The sequence below is a fragment of the Lampris incognitus genome, chromosome 1 (assembly GCF_029633865.1).
Source record: "Lampris incognitus isolate fLamInc1 chromosome 1, fLamInc1.hap2, whole genome shotgun sequence".
Lineage (NCBI taxonomy): Eukaryota > Metazoa > Chordata > Actinopteri > Lampriformes > Lampridae > Lampris > Lampris incognitus.
In genome coordinates, this window is record NC_079211.1 from 123,570,245 (window position 1) to 123,582,825 (window position 12,581).

The 12,581-nt window shown below is 48.5% G+C and overlaps 2 protein-coding genes across 5 annotated transcripts in view; one reads left to right on the forward strand and one right to left on the reverse strand.

The window, feature by feature from the left end:
• Positions 1 to 4,990: 4,990 nt before the first annotated feature.
• On the forward strand, positions 4,991 to 7,946 carry rhbdd3 (rhomboid domain containing 3). The gene is made up of 6 exons (XM_056286590.1): positions 4,991 to 5,749; positions 5,872 to 6,255; positions 6,385 to 6,511; positions 6,604 to 6,867; positions 7,039 to 7,199; positions 7,849 to 7,946. Exons 1-6 carry the CDS (start codon positions 5,587 to 5,589, stop codon positions 7,878 to 7,880), a joined length of 1,131 nt encoding a protein of 376 aa, XP_056142565.1. The 5' UTR covers positions 4,991 to 5,586; the 3' UTR covers positions 7,881 to 7,946.
• Positions 7,947 to 8,772: 826 nt separating this feature from the next.
• Positions 8,773 to 12,581, reverse strand: part of emid1 (EMI domain containing 1) — a 95,674-nt gene continuing 91,865 nt past the window's right edge. For 2 of the 4 annotated variants that reach the window (XM_056286541.1, XM_056286516.1), the window contains one exon: positions 8,773 to 8,928. In XM_056286541.1, the coding sequence (XP_056142516.1) occupies positions 8,792 to 8,928 (137 nt within the window). In that variant the 3' untranslated portion in view covers positions 8,773 to 8,791. Of the gene's footprint in view, positions 8,929 to 10,263; positions 10,495 to 12,581 lie in introns of those variants that run through there. The other 2 variants (XM_056286563.1, XM_056286524.1) reach the window with 2 other exon arrangements.

Consider the following 12,581-nt stretch of genomic DNA (forward strand, 5'->3'; position numbering starts at 1 on the left):
ACTTTTGGCAGCATAATCCACGGCCGTGGTTTCAACATGTGGAAGCCCAGTTCCAGCTGAGAGGGATAACGCAGGATGCAACGCAGTACTTCCACGTAGTGGCGGCGTTAGACGCATCGACAACGGCGCGAGCAATGACACTGTTGGAAGCTCCGCCAGCTGCTGGCAAGTACGATGCTATAAAGACATTCCCCCTGAAACTATTTGAACTGTCGGAGCTGGAGAAGGCAGACCGTTTACTGTCCCCGAATGGCCTCGGCGACGGCAAACCGTCTGAGTTAATGGAAAAAATGCTGTCTGTGCTGGGATCGGCTGATCCGGCCTTTCTTTTCACACACATATTTCTGAGGCAGCTCCCCGCACCTGTACGCACAGCACTGGCCAGTTCTCCTCTCGCCGCTTCCAAGGACTACCGTTCTCTGGCTGCTGAAGCAGACAGGGTTTTCCTGGCCAACCGGCAACAGTTTGTGCATGCCCTGCTACCCCACCAGACCGCCCCACCACCACCTGTGTACGAATATATGGACACCGCGGCTGCGGTGACAGCCCGCCGCCAACCTGACGACGGGCTCTGTTATTACCATGCCAGGTTTGGGGCAAAAGCAAAACAGTGTCGCAAACCCTGCAGTTACAGGGTTCAGGGAAACGCCAAGGCCGGCGCTCGTTAACGGCTATGGGCGCCGGCCGTGACTGCAAGCTGTTGTTCATCAGAGACTCCTTGTCGGGCCGGCGGCTGCTGGTTGACTCTGGCGCTCAACGCAGCATACTACCAGCACAAGCTGTGGACACGATGACCGACAGTCACGGCCCCCAGATGGACGCCGCCAACGGCACGTCCATTCGGACGTACGGTATCATACATGTGGACGTGTGTTTTGGCGGCCGACGTTTCGGCTGGGACTTTGTGATGGCTGCTGTATCCACCCTGCTCCTAGGTGCGGATTTCCTCTGTGCTTTCAACCTGCTGGTGGATGTTAAAAACTGTCGTGTGATTGATGCCGTCTCTTTTGCGTCATACCCCTGCGCGCTTGGGGGCGCTGGAGCGCTGTGCCTCGCTAACACACTCTCCACTGGGGATCCATACCAACGCCTGCTCGCAAATTTCCCCGAGCTCACCACACCCACCTTCTCCTCGGCGGTGGCCAAGCACGGCGTGGAACATCATATCACCACAGTGGGCCCCCCAGTTTACGCCCGGGCCCGACGCCTCGACTCGGCCAAGCTCGCAATAGCCAGGGAGGAGTTTTCGACTATGGAGCGCCTCGGCATTGTCCGCCGTTCTGACAGCCCGTGGGCTTCCCCTCTTCACATGGTTACTAAGGCCGACGGGGGTTGGCGCCCGTGCGGAGACTACCGTCGCCTAAACAATGCCACGACCCCCGACCGGTACCCCATACCGCACATACAAGATTTCTCTACCCACCTGGCGGGCGCTGCCATCTATTCCAAAATCGACTTAGTGCGGGGGTATCACCAAGTGCCGGTCCACCCACTGGATGTCCCAAAAACGGCTGTCATCACACCCTTTGGGCTCTTTGAGTTTTTACGTATGCCTTTCGGCCTTAAAGGGGCGGCGCAGACGTTTCAGCGCCTTATGGATTCTGTGCTCCGCGACATGCCATTTTTGTTTGTGTACTTAGACGACATCCTCGTTGCCAGCGCGTCGGCGGAGGAACACATGACGCACCTCAGACAGCTGTTCGACAGGCTTAGCGAATACGGCCTCATCATCAACCCAGCTAAGTGTCAGTTCGGGGAGTCGTCCATCACCTTCCTCGGGCACCACATCACTCCACAGGGGGCCGTTCCCCTCCCTGCCAGGGTTGAGGCTGTCACCATGTTCCCCCGCCCCCGCACTGTACAGTCGCTGCAGGAATTCCTGGGCATGGTGAACTTTTATAACGGTTTCCTGCCCCGTGCCGCCCACATCATGCGTCCCCTGTATGAGGCCCTGCGGGGTAAGAAGTCTAAGGACGAGCTGGACTGGTCTTCGGGGATGGACGAGGCTTTTGTGGCCGCCAAGACCGCGCTGGCCAACGCTGCGCTGCTAGCTCACCCGTCGCCTGCCGCCCCCATAGCCCTTACAACGGATGCCTCCGACTACGCCGTGGGGGCCGTGTGTGAGCAGTGGGTGGGTGGGGGGGGGGCTGGCAGCCGTTGGCGTTCTTCAGTAAACAACTCCGTGAGAGCGAGCGCAAATACAGCACCTTTGATAGGGAACTACTGGGTCTCTTCCTCGCAACCAGACACTTTAGGTTCCTATTGGAGGGCTGACAGTTCACCGCTTTCGTGGACCACAAACCGCTGACGTTCTGTATGGCCAAAACCTCAGAACCGTGGTCTGGGCGTCAGCAGCGCCATCTCGCGGCGGTTTCCGAGTTTACCACGGACATACAACACGTGTCGGGCAAGGATAACTTCGTCGCCGACTGCCTTTCACGGGCGGTTGTTAACGCCGTTCACTTGGGACTCGACTACGCCGCTATGGCAGCGGACCAAGCCAAGGACGCAACCGTTCAAGACTACCGGTCGACCCCTACGGCGCTACGGCTGGAGGACGTGACGTTCGACGCGGCCAACACCACCCTCCTCTGTGACATCTCCACCGGTCAACCGCGCCCTCTGGTGCCTACTTCCTGGCGGCGCCGAGTTTTCGACACCGTCCACGGCCTTTCCCACCCGGGAGTGAAGGCCTCGACCAAGCTGGTGAGCGTCAAGTTTGTTTGGCCTGGGCTCCGTAAGGATGTTAGAGCCTGGGCCGGCTCGTGTGTGGCGTGCCAACGTGCCAAGGTGCACCGCCATACCAAGGCCCCTTTGGCGCCGTTTGTGGTTCCAGAGAGGCGGTTTGACCACGTCAATGTTGACCTGGTGGGTCCCCTGCCCCCCTCCCGTGGTTATACGTTCCTCCTCACTATTGTGGACAGGGCCACCAGGTGGCCAGAGGCTATTCCCTTGTCCTCCACGACGGCAGCAGAGGTAGCACGGGCGTTCATCGGCTGCTGGGTGGCCCGTTTCGGCACGCCGGGTGACATCACGAGCGACCGGGGCTCCCAGTTTACCTCGGAGCTCTGGACGGCGGTCGCTGAGCACCTGGGGATGAAGATCCACCGCACTACGGCGTACAACCCGCAGAGCAACGGACTTTGTGAGCGGTTCCATCGGGACATGAAAGCCGCTCTGCGGGCAAGCCTCACTGGCTGCGACTGGATGGACCGGCTCCCATGGGTCATGCTCGGCCTGCGTTCGGCCCCGAAGGAAGACCTCCAGACCTTCTCCGCTGAGCTGGTGTATGGCCAGCCCCTGCGAGTTCCGGGGGAGTTTCTTCCGGATGCTACGGCTCCCTGGTCGGCCGCCTCTCACCTCAGTGCGTCCCGGAGCGCTGCCGGTGCCTTCGCTCCCGTTCCGATGTCTCAACACTGCCTCCCCCGGTCCTACGTCCCCAAGGATCTGCCATCGGCGAGGTACGTCTTCATTAGGCACGACAGCCATCGGTCCCCGCTGCAGCCCCCATACGACGGGCCCTTCCGCGTCCTGGAGGCGGGGGATAAGAACTTTGTGGTGGACATGGGGGGCAGGCTGGAGCGGGTCGCTATAGACCGTCTCAAGCCCGCTCACTTGGACATTGGGGAGCCAATGCAATTGGCCCTACCCCCGCGGCGGGGACGCCCTCCTAGGTCGGCCCCGGCACCTGCCTCTGTTCCTGCTTCGGCCCCGCCTATGGCCCGGGTTTCGGCCCCATCTGTTTCCCCTCCTGTGAAGCGCAGCCGTTATGGCCGCAGGCTCCGCCCCCCGACTCGTCACTTGTTTTCCCCGTGACTTTGCACTATGTCATTGACTGTTCTGTTGTAGAGTCTATTTTTATGTTCATGACTTGCGCTTTTGCTGTTTTGCATTGTTTTGTGTAGGTGAATTCTGGGGGGGCCTGTGTGGTGACCCAAATCTATATAACTAGAGACATTCACCTAAGGGGAGAGATAATGCACTTCCGCTTCCGGTACACAGTTCAGTGTCGTTGTCGAACGTATGACATGCGAAGTTGGAGCTAGTAAACTACCTCGACTACGTCTACTCTCACGTCTCCTGTCTCGTTGTTTTCTAACTCCACAGTGGCGTGAAATATGCATCTAGGGCTGCAACAGTCTGAGCATGTGTACCTTTCTTTCCCGGTAAATTAGCAAAAATCCTGAGTGGGCGCGCCAATACAATGCAACAGAGTAGCTCTCCTTACCGCGTCCTGTACATGAATAGTTCCGCTGGCGATTTCAGAGTCCTTCCATAACGTGTATTCCGTGAATAAATCTGAGGTTCAGTGGGATCGGTGGGACTAGCTGAGCATGGTAGGCGGGTCATGGTGCAGCTGGGGCTGCGGCTTGCTGTCCTCCATCCATGGCTACCGAATGCTAAATAATCCTAGCCTAGCTTACGTTGCTAGCAGTTCCAAACTTGCGCTTTCCTGGCGAAGTGAACGCGAATTCCGTGTCGTCCTTCCTTGCCTTTGAGTTCATTGCAAATTAGCAAATGATCATCCTCGTCGCCATAAATGTTGTGTTGTTTAAAGAAGTAGTCCTTGGTTCTTTTAACTTGCTTTAATAACATATTCCAGTTCAAATCAGAACATTCACTTTTGACCTACCATCTCAGTTCCCTGCCGTTCTCGGTCCTCCTGTTCTCGCGATATCTCATCAACTGTCTAATTAGCTATAATACAGTATACAGTTTACAGTATTTAAGATAATCAATAATAATGAATAGAATTTGAGAGATATTAATATTATTTATTCATTTACGTTAATTTGGTCCGTGTAATTTTTTAATTATGTCTATTGTGTTTATTTGGTAAATGCAGTAGAGCGGGTAGAGCTTTAGTTTACATTCCAAATCAATGAGTGGGGGTAATGCACCTGAAAGCTGTTTGCCAACCGCCAATAAAGTCAGAAGAAGAAAAGAAGACGAAGAAGAAGAATAATCATTATCTGTGGGCATGCGTAGGAGTACAATAACTAGCGTGTCATTTTTTAAAATGGTTTGTTTTGACTTTCTTTGCCCGAAATTTCCGTTACCTTTTTCATATTAGCTGGAATAATGTTTTCCCCTCCAACATTTCCTTGTTTGTGTCAACTGAAACGAAGTCGTCCATGACCAGCGAAGGGTAAACAGGAAGTGAAACTACATGCTAAATTTGTCAGCACAGCTAGCTGAAACTGTTCAGTCCGACTGACTGTTTTAGGAAATCTTGATCTAAAAATATCCGTCATATTATTCCTGCAAAGGACTCGAATAGCCATTAAAGACCGAAAACAATGCTTTTCATCGTGACAGTAGAGAGGAACTGACAGAATGGGCAATGCCGTGTTAGCGGGATTCCGGATTTGAAGAAGATTGCACATCCAGCAATTTGAGTTGTACATTATGACAGACTCCCTTTTCCTGTGCCACGCTCCAAGGAATCAGTCTTTACAGTCACGATATTGATCTGGTCATGCGTTATTGGCACGTTTCTTCATACGTGTCTTAGCAGTTGTTTATTCATCACAACCATAATCAAAAAGTGCAACTTACTGCAAGTAAGATTACCCTATCTGCATAATGCTATACCGCATATTGTCATCATGGTTCTGGTTCAGATCAAATCGCCCTGGTTTCTTCCTCGGAAGTGCTTTATTGCTATTAATAATGTTACTGCTATATTCCGGGGGCATTCAAGCAAGTTTAAGTTTAGGGCCAGGAGGGGACTTCCCAAGAGTCCAAGGTAATCACTACATTACTCCTAAATTTATTGGCTATGCCTATCTGATGCTGTTTTGATAGTCCCTCGTAACCCCCTTAAATAATTTCTCTCGTAATTTTTCTTTTCCCTTTCCGATCTTTTAGATCTGTTCTTTTATGCCTTCAGTCATGATGAGCTGCCTTCTCTGGTCATCAATATTATCTTCCTGCTGCTTCTTGGACCAAGACAGGAGCAGCGTTGGGGCACAGTTGCCTTCCTTGCCCTCTCTATCCTGTCCATAGCCACATTGCCGCTTTTCTATACCATTGTTCTTTGCATTGGTGGGGGAGAGGCCAGTCGGATCAGTGGTTACTCAGCCCCCCAGCTGGCTCTTTTTACAGCTCAGTGTCGTCAAGTGACACAAAGAAGGGTGTTGAGATGGGTGCCAGTGTGGTTTCTACCATGGCTTCTGTTACTCTTCAGTCTGCTGTTGCTGCCCAATACACCTGCCCTACTTCACTTCTGTGCCATATGCATTGGACACAATTGTATCCTTTCCTATTATTTTAATACAAAGGGAAATGTGAGCAGATATTGTGTTCAAACTGTATGTTTTTGACTTTAAGAAACTAATACTTTGGACAGTCTCTGCCTTTATTTTACTTAATTTATTTCAGACAGTCAGTCTTTCATTGAAATTTTACAGGAGCAAGAGCGGAACCAAATCTTTGACCTCATTCCTAACTGGGCGTGTTTTCGCATCTCCACCATTTTCAGGCTGCCCACTTACACTTCCTCACAGAGGTTTGATATAATGTTAAGTGCCAGTTTTACTATTATTCTCATTTACTACCTCTGCATGAAATTGGAACATGTGGTTTTGTCTGGTATTACAGATCTGAATCACTTTCTGAGACAATATCTGAGGATCAGGTACTGCCTTCCAATCACCCCACGTCGAGAGATCCTTGTCTCATGAATCAGCAGCCATGGATGGAGCCTGGGTCTGCTTGGTCAACAGAGGCTTCTGTTGTACTGTCTGAGGCACAGCTATTGGAGGAACAGATGCTAAGAGTGGGGATACTGGCATCTTTACAGGATACTGCTGAGGATCCTGACACTAAAGTGGAGGTGCCAAAATCATCAGTGTCCTCTCTTAGGTAGGTTAGTTAAACTCATAATTACACTCAAATTTTGCATAAAAGTTAAACCCAAGATTATAATCCTGGATTTAACTTATATGCAACATTTCATATTTGTTATGGTGGATAAATTGATTTGGATATTGGATGGCATTGTTAATCAAAAGGACCAATATTATTTTCTCGCAGACTACAGCAGTTGGAAAGGATGGGGTTCCCCACTGAAAAAGCGGTGGTGGCTTTAGCAGCGTCCAAACAACTGGATGGCGCAATCTCCCTTCTTATTGATGACCGTGTTGGGGAACAGGCGGTGGTAGTGTCAAAGGGCAAAAGCCTGCGGCCACCACAAGGTACCTGAGGCAACATCAGACCAGTATTTTTCTGGCCAGGCAGACTGAAACAATGGGAGTTACACTGAAATATGCTTGGGTTTTGCTGAGCTTAACGAATTTTAAATATTCCCTGTGGGTTTATTAAACATGTTTTTTTCATGATAGAACTTGTGAAAAGGACAACAAAATTGTATTGTCCTTGGTCAAAGACTGTGAATCGAAGAATTCATACTTTACCACTGGTGGTACCATTCATAAAATATACATCAGAGCGAGTGTCAGATTTAGTGAAGTTGCAGTTGTGTTTAATGAATACTATGACCAAATGAGGACAGCCGTCATAAAAAAACACTGGGAATTTGTTTATTATACCAACCATCTAGACAGGATTATCTTGACACAATAACACAATTGCAAGCAATAAAAAACACTCAAATTATAAAATGAAGTTACACATATCAGCGTACAAAACAAATTACAGTTGATCATCATTTTTAAATAATTAACATGTTTGATGTAAGATGAGTAACCAATTATCAAGTCTTCATATCAGGACAGTTTTAACCAGTCTAAGTTTACCAACACAAAAGTGGTAAAACCGAGGTTTTGCTCCATCAACAATGTCCTTTTTCTTGTTTCTGTGTATGTCTGTCTTTCTCTGTCCAAGAAAAGTGTTTGAGGAGAATGTGTATTCCATGAGCTGACACCTTTCGGAGAGAATTTGAAATGGAAAGCCAAAGTATTAATAAATAGCTGAGTTCTGAAACTGACCTTCAATCTTTGATACTGGGTTTTGTTGTTTTTTTGTCCCCCCCCCAGTATAAATTGGCAACTATGATTGTTTCAGTGAAGAAGCAAATCAGAATGCGCTATAGTTTTTGCATTTTCACGTGATAATTTTGAATATACTACATCACTTTATTGGTGTGTATTTAAGGGGAATAACACAAAAACCAAAAACATCAGATCGCCGTAAGCAGCCGAAATTTTTGTGGAGAGGTCATCATCTTTTTAGTGCACTACATAACATTGAGTCAAACAATATGATAGAAGTACTGTATAACAAAAATTATATTAGAAGAGGTGTGTTTAATTGTGTCCCATAAACTTTTCATGCTCAATATAATTAAATAATGAGATCTCAAGATTCTAGACACACTGTGAAACCCGAAACAAACTTTGATCCAGCCTGTTCTCTCACATCTGATTTTTCATTTATTACCCCTATAATGACCCTTATATACCAGAATAGTTTCCAGCTTAGTGAGCACCACAGATAATTCTCAAATATATTTTCCTTTTTTCAAATATTAACCCCCCCCCCTCAATTTTCCTGGGGCTGCACTCAAGTCCAAGCTGCAGCCACAGAAATGAGATACAGAGGAATCTGCTGGGTCGATGTGGTGACAAGTGTTTGAGTATGGGATAGAGTTGTATTTGTTCCCTATGGAAATTTTAGCATCAGTGGAGTTTCCCTGAGGTGGCCCCCACCTTCATTGTGACGGTAGAGCCCAGAGAAGTATTGGTTAAGGTCTGAATCAGTTGCCAAAGAGACCTAAAAAAGGGGAGAGGGGTCAACCCAGCCTGTGATTCTCGATGTCAATGGGGGTTTACTTTCCTCGAACCTTGGAGTCCGAGGATAGAGGAGGAGCCGAAAGTCGATATGGAAGCACGCCGGCACGCTTATCTCTGTAGAAAGTAGGGGATGCTGTGCCAAATGGACCATCCCCAGACCCTAGATCAGGCTCTGTTGAAGAAAGAAAGGAGTTGGCACCAGACCTACCCTCCTGACAATGCGTATGCACACATGCTCTCTGGTCCTAACCTGATATTTTGGTGTTGCCCACAACTAAACATTTAGCACTGAGGAGACTTTCTGAAGTCCTGCTTTGAATGAATGAATTTGCCTTCAAATTATTTACCAATTAGTTGGAAGGTAAAGCTGTTGGTCAGAATACAATTAGCCAAAATGACAGATCAAATCCTACTTTTCTAGGCCTTGCTGTAAAGTCGGCCATGAGCACTGGTACACTCAAAATCAACAAAACACATTACTTATTGTAGTAAAATTAAACATCAAATTTAATCGTGTCAAATTAAATGCAGTTCGATACTTTAACAATACTCTGTTAAACGTCCACTTTTCTGTGACTGTGCAATCAATGGGACATATATATATATATATATATATAATGACATATACACCGATGAGCCAAAACCTGACCACTCACAGGTGAACCGAGTAACGTTGATCATCTTAAAACAAGGGCATATGTCTAGGTCTGGGTAGACAGTACGCTAACAATCAGTTCTCAGAGTCAACGTGTTGTATGCAGGAGAAATTGGCAGGAGTAAAGACCTGAGCTACTTTGACAAGGGCTAAATTGTTATGGCAAGACGACTGGGTCAGAGTATCTCTGAAACAACAAGGCTTGAGGGGTGCTCCTGGTCAGCAATGGTGAGCACCTACTGACAGTGGTCCGAGGAGGGACAAACCACAAACTGTTGACAGGGTGTTGGGTGCCCAAGGCTCATCGATGCATGAGGGCAATGAAGGTTATCCCTTCTGGTCCAAACTGACAGAAGGTCTACTGTGGCACAAGTCACGGAAAATTTTAATGATGGTTACGGGAGGAATGTGTCACAACACAGTGCATTGCAGCTTGCATATGGGGCTGCGTAGCTGCAGACCGGTCAGAGTACCCATGATGACCCCTGTCCACCGTTGAAAGTGCCTACAATGGGCACGTGAGCATCAGAACTGGACCTTGGAGCAGTGGAGGAAGGTGGCCTGGTCTGATGAGTCCTGTTTTCTTTTAGATCATGTGGATGGCCGTGTACATGTGTGTCGTTTACCTGGGGAAGGGGTGGCAGCAGGATGCACTGTGGGAAGAAGGCAGTGTGATGCACTGGGCAATGTTCTGCTGGGAAAACCTGGGTCTGGCCAGTCATGTGGATGTTACTTTGACACGTGCCACCTACCTAAACATCGTTGCAGACCAGGTACACCCCTTCTGGCAGTGGTATTCCCTGATGGCAGTCACCTCTTTCAGGAAGATAATGTGCCCTTCCACACCGCAGACATGGTTTGAGGAACATGATGACGTGTTCAAGGTATTGCCTTGCCCTCCAAATTCTCCAGATCTCAATCTGATTGAACATCCGTGGGATGTGCTGGATGGACAAGTCCGATCAACGGTGGCTTCACCTCACAACTTGTAGGACTTGAAGTATCTGCTGCTAATATTTTGGTGCCAGATACCACAGGACACCTTCAGGGGTCTTGTAGAGTCCGTGCCTCGGTTGGTCCGCGCTGTTTTGGCAGCACATGGAGAACCAACAGCATATTAGGCAGCAATACCAACATGTACCCTGGCTCTGCCGAATGACAAAAGCTAAGCAGGTATGGGCTTGGCTAGTACTTGGATGGTAAATCTCCCATCCAAGTACTAGCCAAGTACTTGGATGGGAGATTTTGTCCTGGTGAAATTCCCAACCTGGCTGTCTCCATCTGGCCACCTAATCATCCCGTGTAATGATTCCTCCCTCTCCACCTCAAGCTGATGTGTGATGAGCGTTCTGGCACAAAATGGCTGCCGTGCATCACCCAGGTGGGTGCTACACTTTGGTGGTGGTCAAGGTGAGTTTCCCTCTTCAACGTGAAGCGCTGTGTGTCTAGATAAAGCGCTGTATAAATGTAATCCATTATTATCATTATTATTAGGCAGATGGTCATGTTTTGGCTCATCAGCGTACAAACCCCAATTCCAATGAAGTTGGGACGTTGTGTAAAACGTAAATAAAAACAGAATACAATGATTTGCAAATCCTTTTCGACCTATTATTTAATACACTACAAAGACAAGATATCTATTGTTCAAACTGATAAACTTTGTTTTTTTGCAAATATTCACTCATTTTGAATTTGATGCCTGCAACACGTTCCAAAAAAGCTGGGACAGGGGCATGTTTACCACTGTTGCATCACCTTTCCTTGTAACAACACTCAGTAAGCATTTGGGAACTGAGGACACTAATTGTTGAAGCTTCGTAGGTGGAATTCTTTCCCATTCTTGCTTGATGTACGACTTCAGTTGCTCAACAGTCCGGGGTCTCCGTTGTCGTACTTTGCGCTTCATAATGCACCACACATTTTCAATGGGAGACAGGTCTGGACTGCAGGCAGGCCAGTCTAGTACCCGCACTCTTTTACTACGAAGCCACGCTGTTCTAACACGTGCAGAATGTGGCTTGGCATTGTCTTGCTGAAATAAGCAGGGACGTCCCTGAAAAAGAAGTCGCTTGGATGGCAGCATATGTTGCTCCAAAACCTGTACCTTTCAGCATTAATGGTGCCTTCACAGATGTGCAAGTTACCCATGCCATGGGCACTAACACACCCTCATACCATCACAGATGCTGGCTTTTGAACTTGGCGCTGATAACAATCTGGATGGTCATTTTCCTCTTTAGCCCGGAGGACACGACGTCCATGATTTCCAAAAACAATTTGAAATGTGGACTCAGACCACAGCACACTTTTCCACTTTGCGTCAGTCCATCTCAGATGATCTCGGGCCCAGAGAAGCCGGCGGCGTTTCTGGGTGTTGTTGATATACACTCACCGGCCACTTTATTAGGCACACCTGTCCAACTGCTCGTTAACGCAAATTTCTAATCAGCCAATCACATGGCAGCAACTCAATGCATTTAGGCATGTAGACATGGTCAAGACGATCTGCTGCAGTTCAAACCGAGCATCAGAATGGGGAAGAAAGGTGATTTAAATGACTTTGAACGTGGCATGGTTGTTGGTGCCAGACGGGCTGGTCTGAGTATTTCAGAAACCGCTGATCTACTGGGATTTTCACGCACAACCATCTCTAGGGTTTACAGAGAATGGTCCGAAAAAGAGAAACTATCCGGTGAGCGGCAGTTCTGTGGGCGAAAATGCCTTGTTGATGCCAGAGGTCAGAGGAGAATGGCCAGACTGGTTCGAGCTGATAGAAAGGCAACAGTAACTCAAATAACCACGCATTACAACCGAGGTATGCAGAAGAGCATCTCTGAACGCACAACACGTCGAACCTTGAGGCAGATGGGCTACAGCAGCAGAAGACCACACCGGGTGCCACTCCTGTCAGCTAAGAACAGGAAACTGAGGCTACAGTTCGCACAGGCTCACCAAAATTGGACAATAGAAGATTGGAAAAACGTTGCCTGGTCTGATGAGTCTCGATTTCTGCTGCGACATTCGGATGGTAGGGTCAGAATTTGGTGTCAACAACATGAAAGCATGGGTCCATCCTGCCTTGTATCAACGGTTCAGGCTGGTGGTGGTGGTGTAATGGTGTGGGGGATATTTTCTTGGCACACTTTGTGCCCCTTAGTACCAATTGA

Excerpts from the sequence above, each read along its gene's own strand:
- rhbdd3 (XM_056286590.1), top strand. The coding sequence starts at position 5,587 with ATGCTATACCGCATATTGTCATCATGGTTCTGGTTCAGATCAAATCGC. Across the intron at positions 6,256-6,384 it reads CATATGCATTGGACACAATT|ACAGTCAGTCTTTCATTGAA; the intron begins GTATCCTTTCCT and ends AATTTATTTCAG. Across the intron at positions 7,200-7,848 it reads AAGCCTGCGGCCACCACAAG|AAAAGTGTTTGAGGAGAATG; the intron begins GTACCTGAGGCA and ends TCTCTGTCCAAG.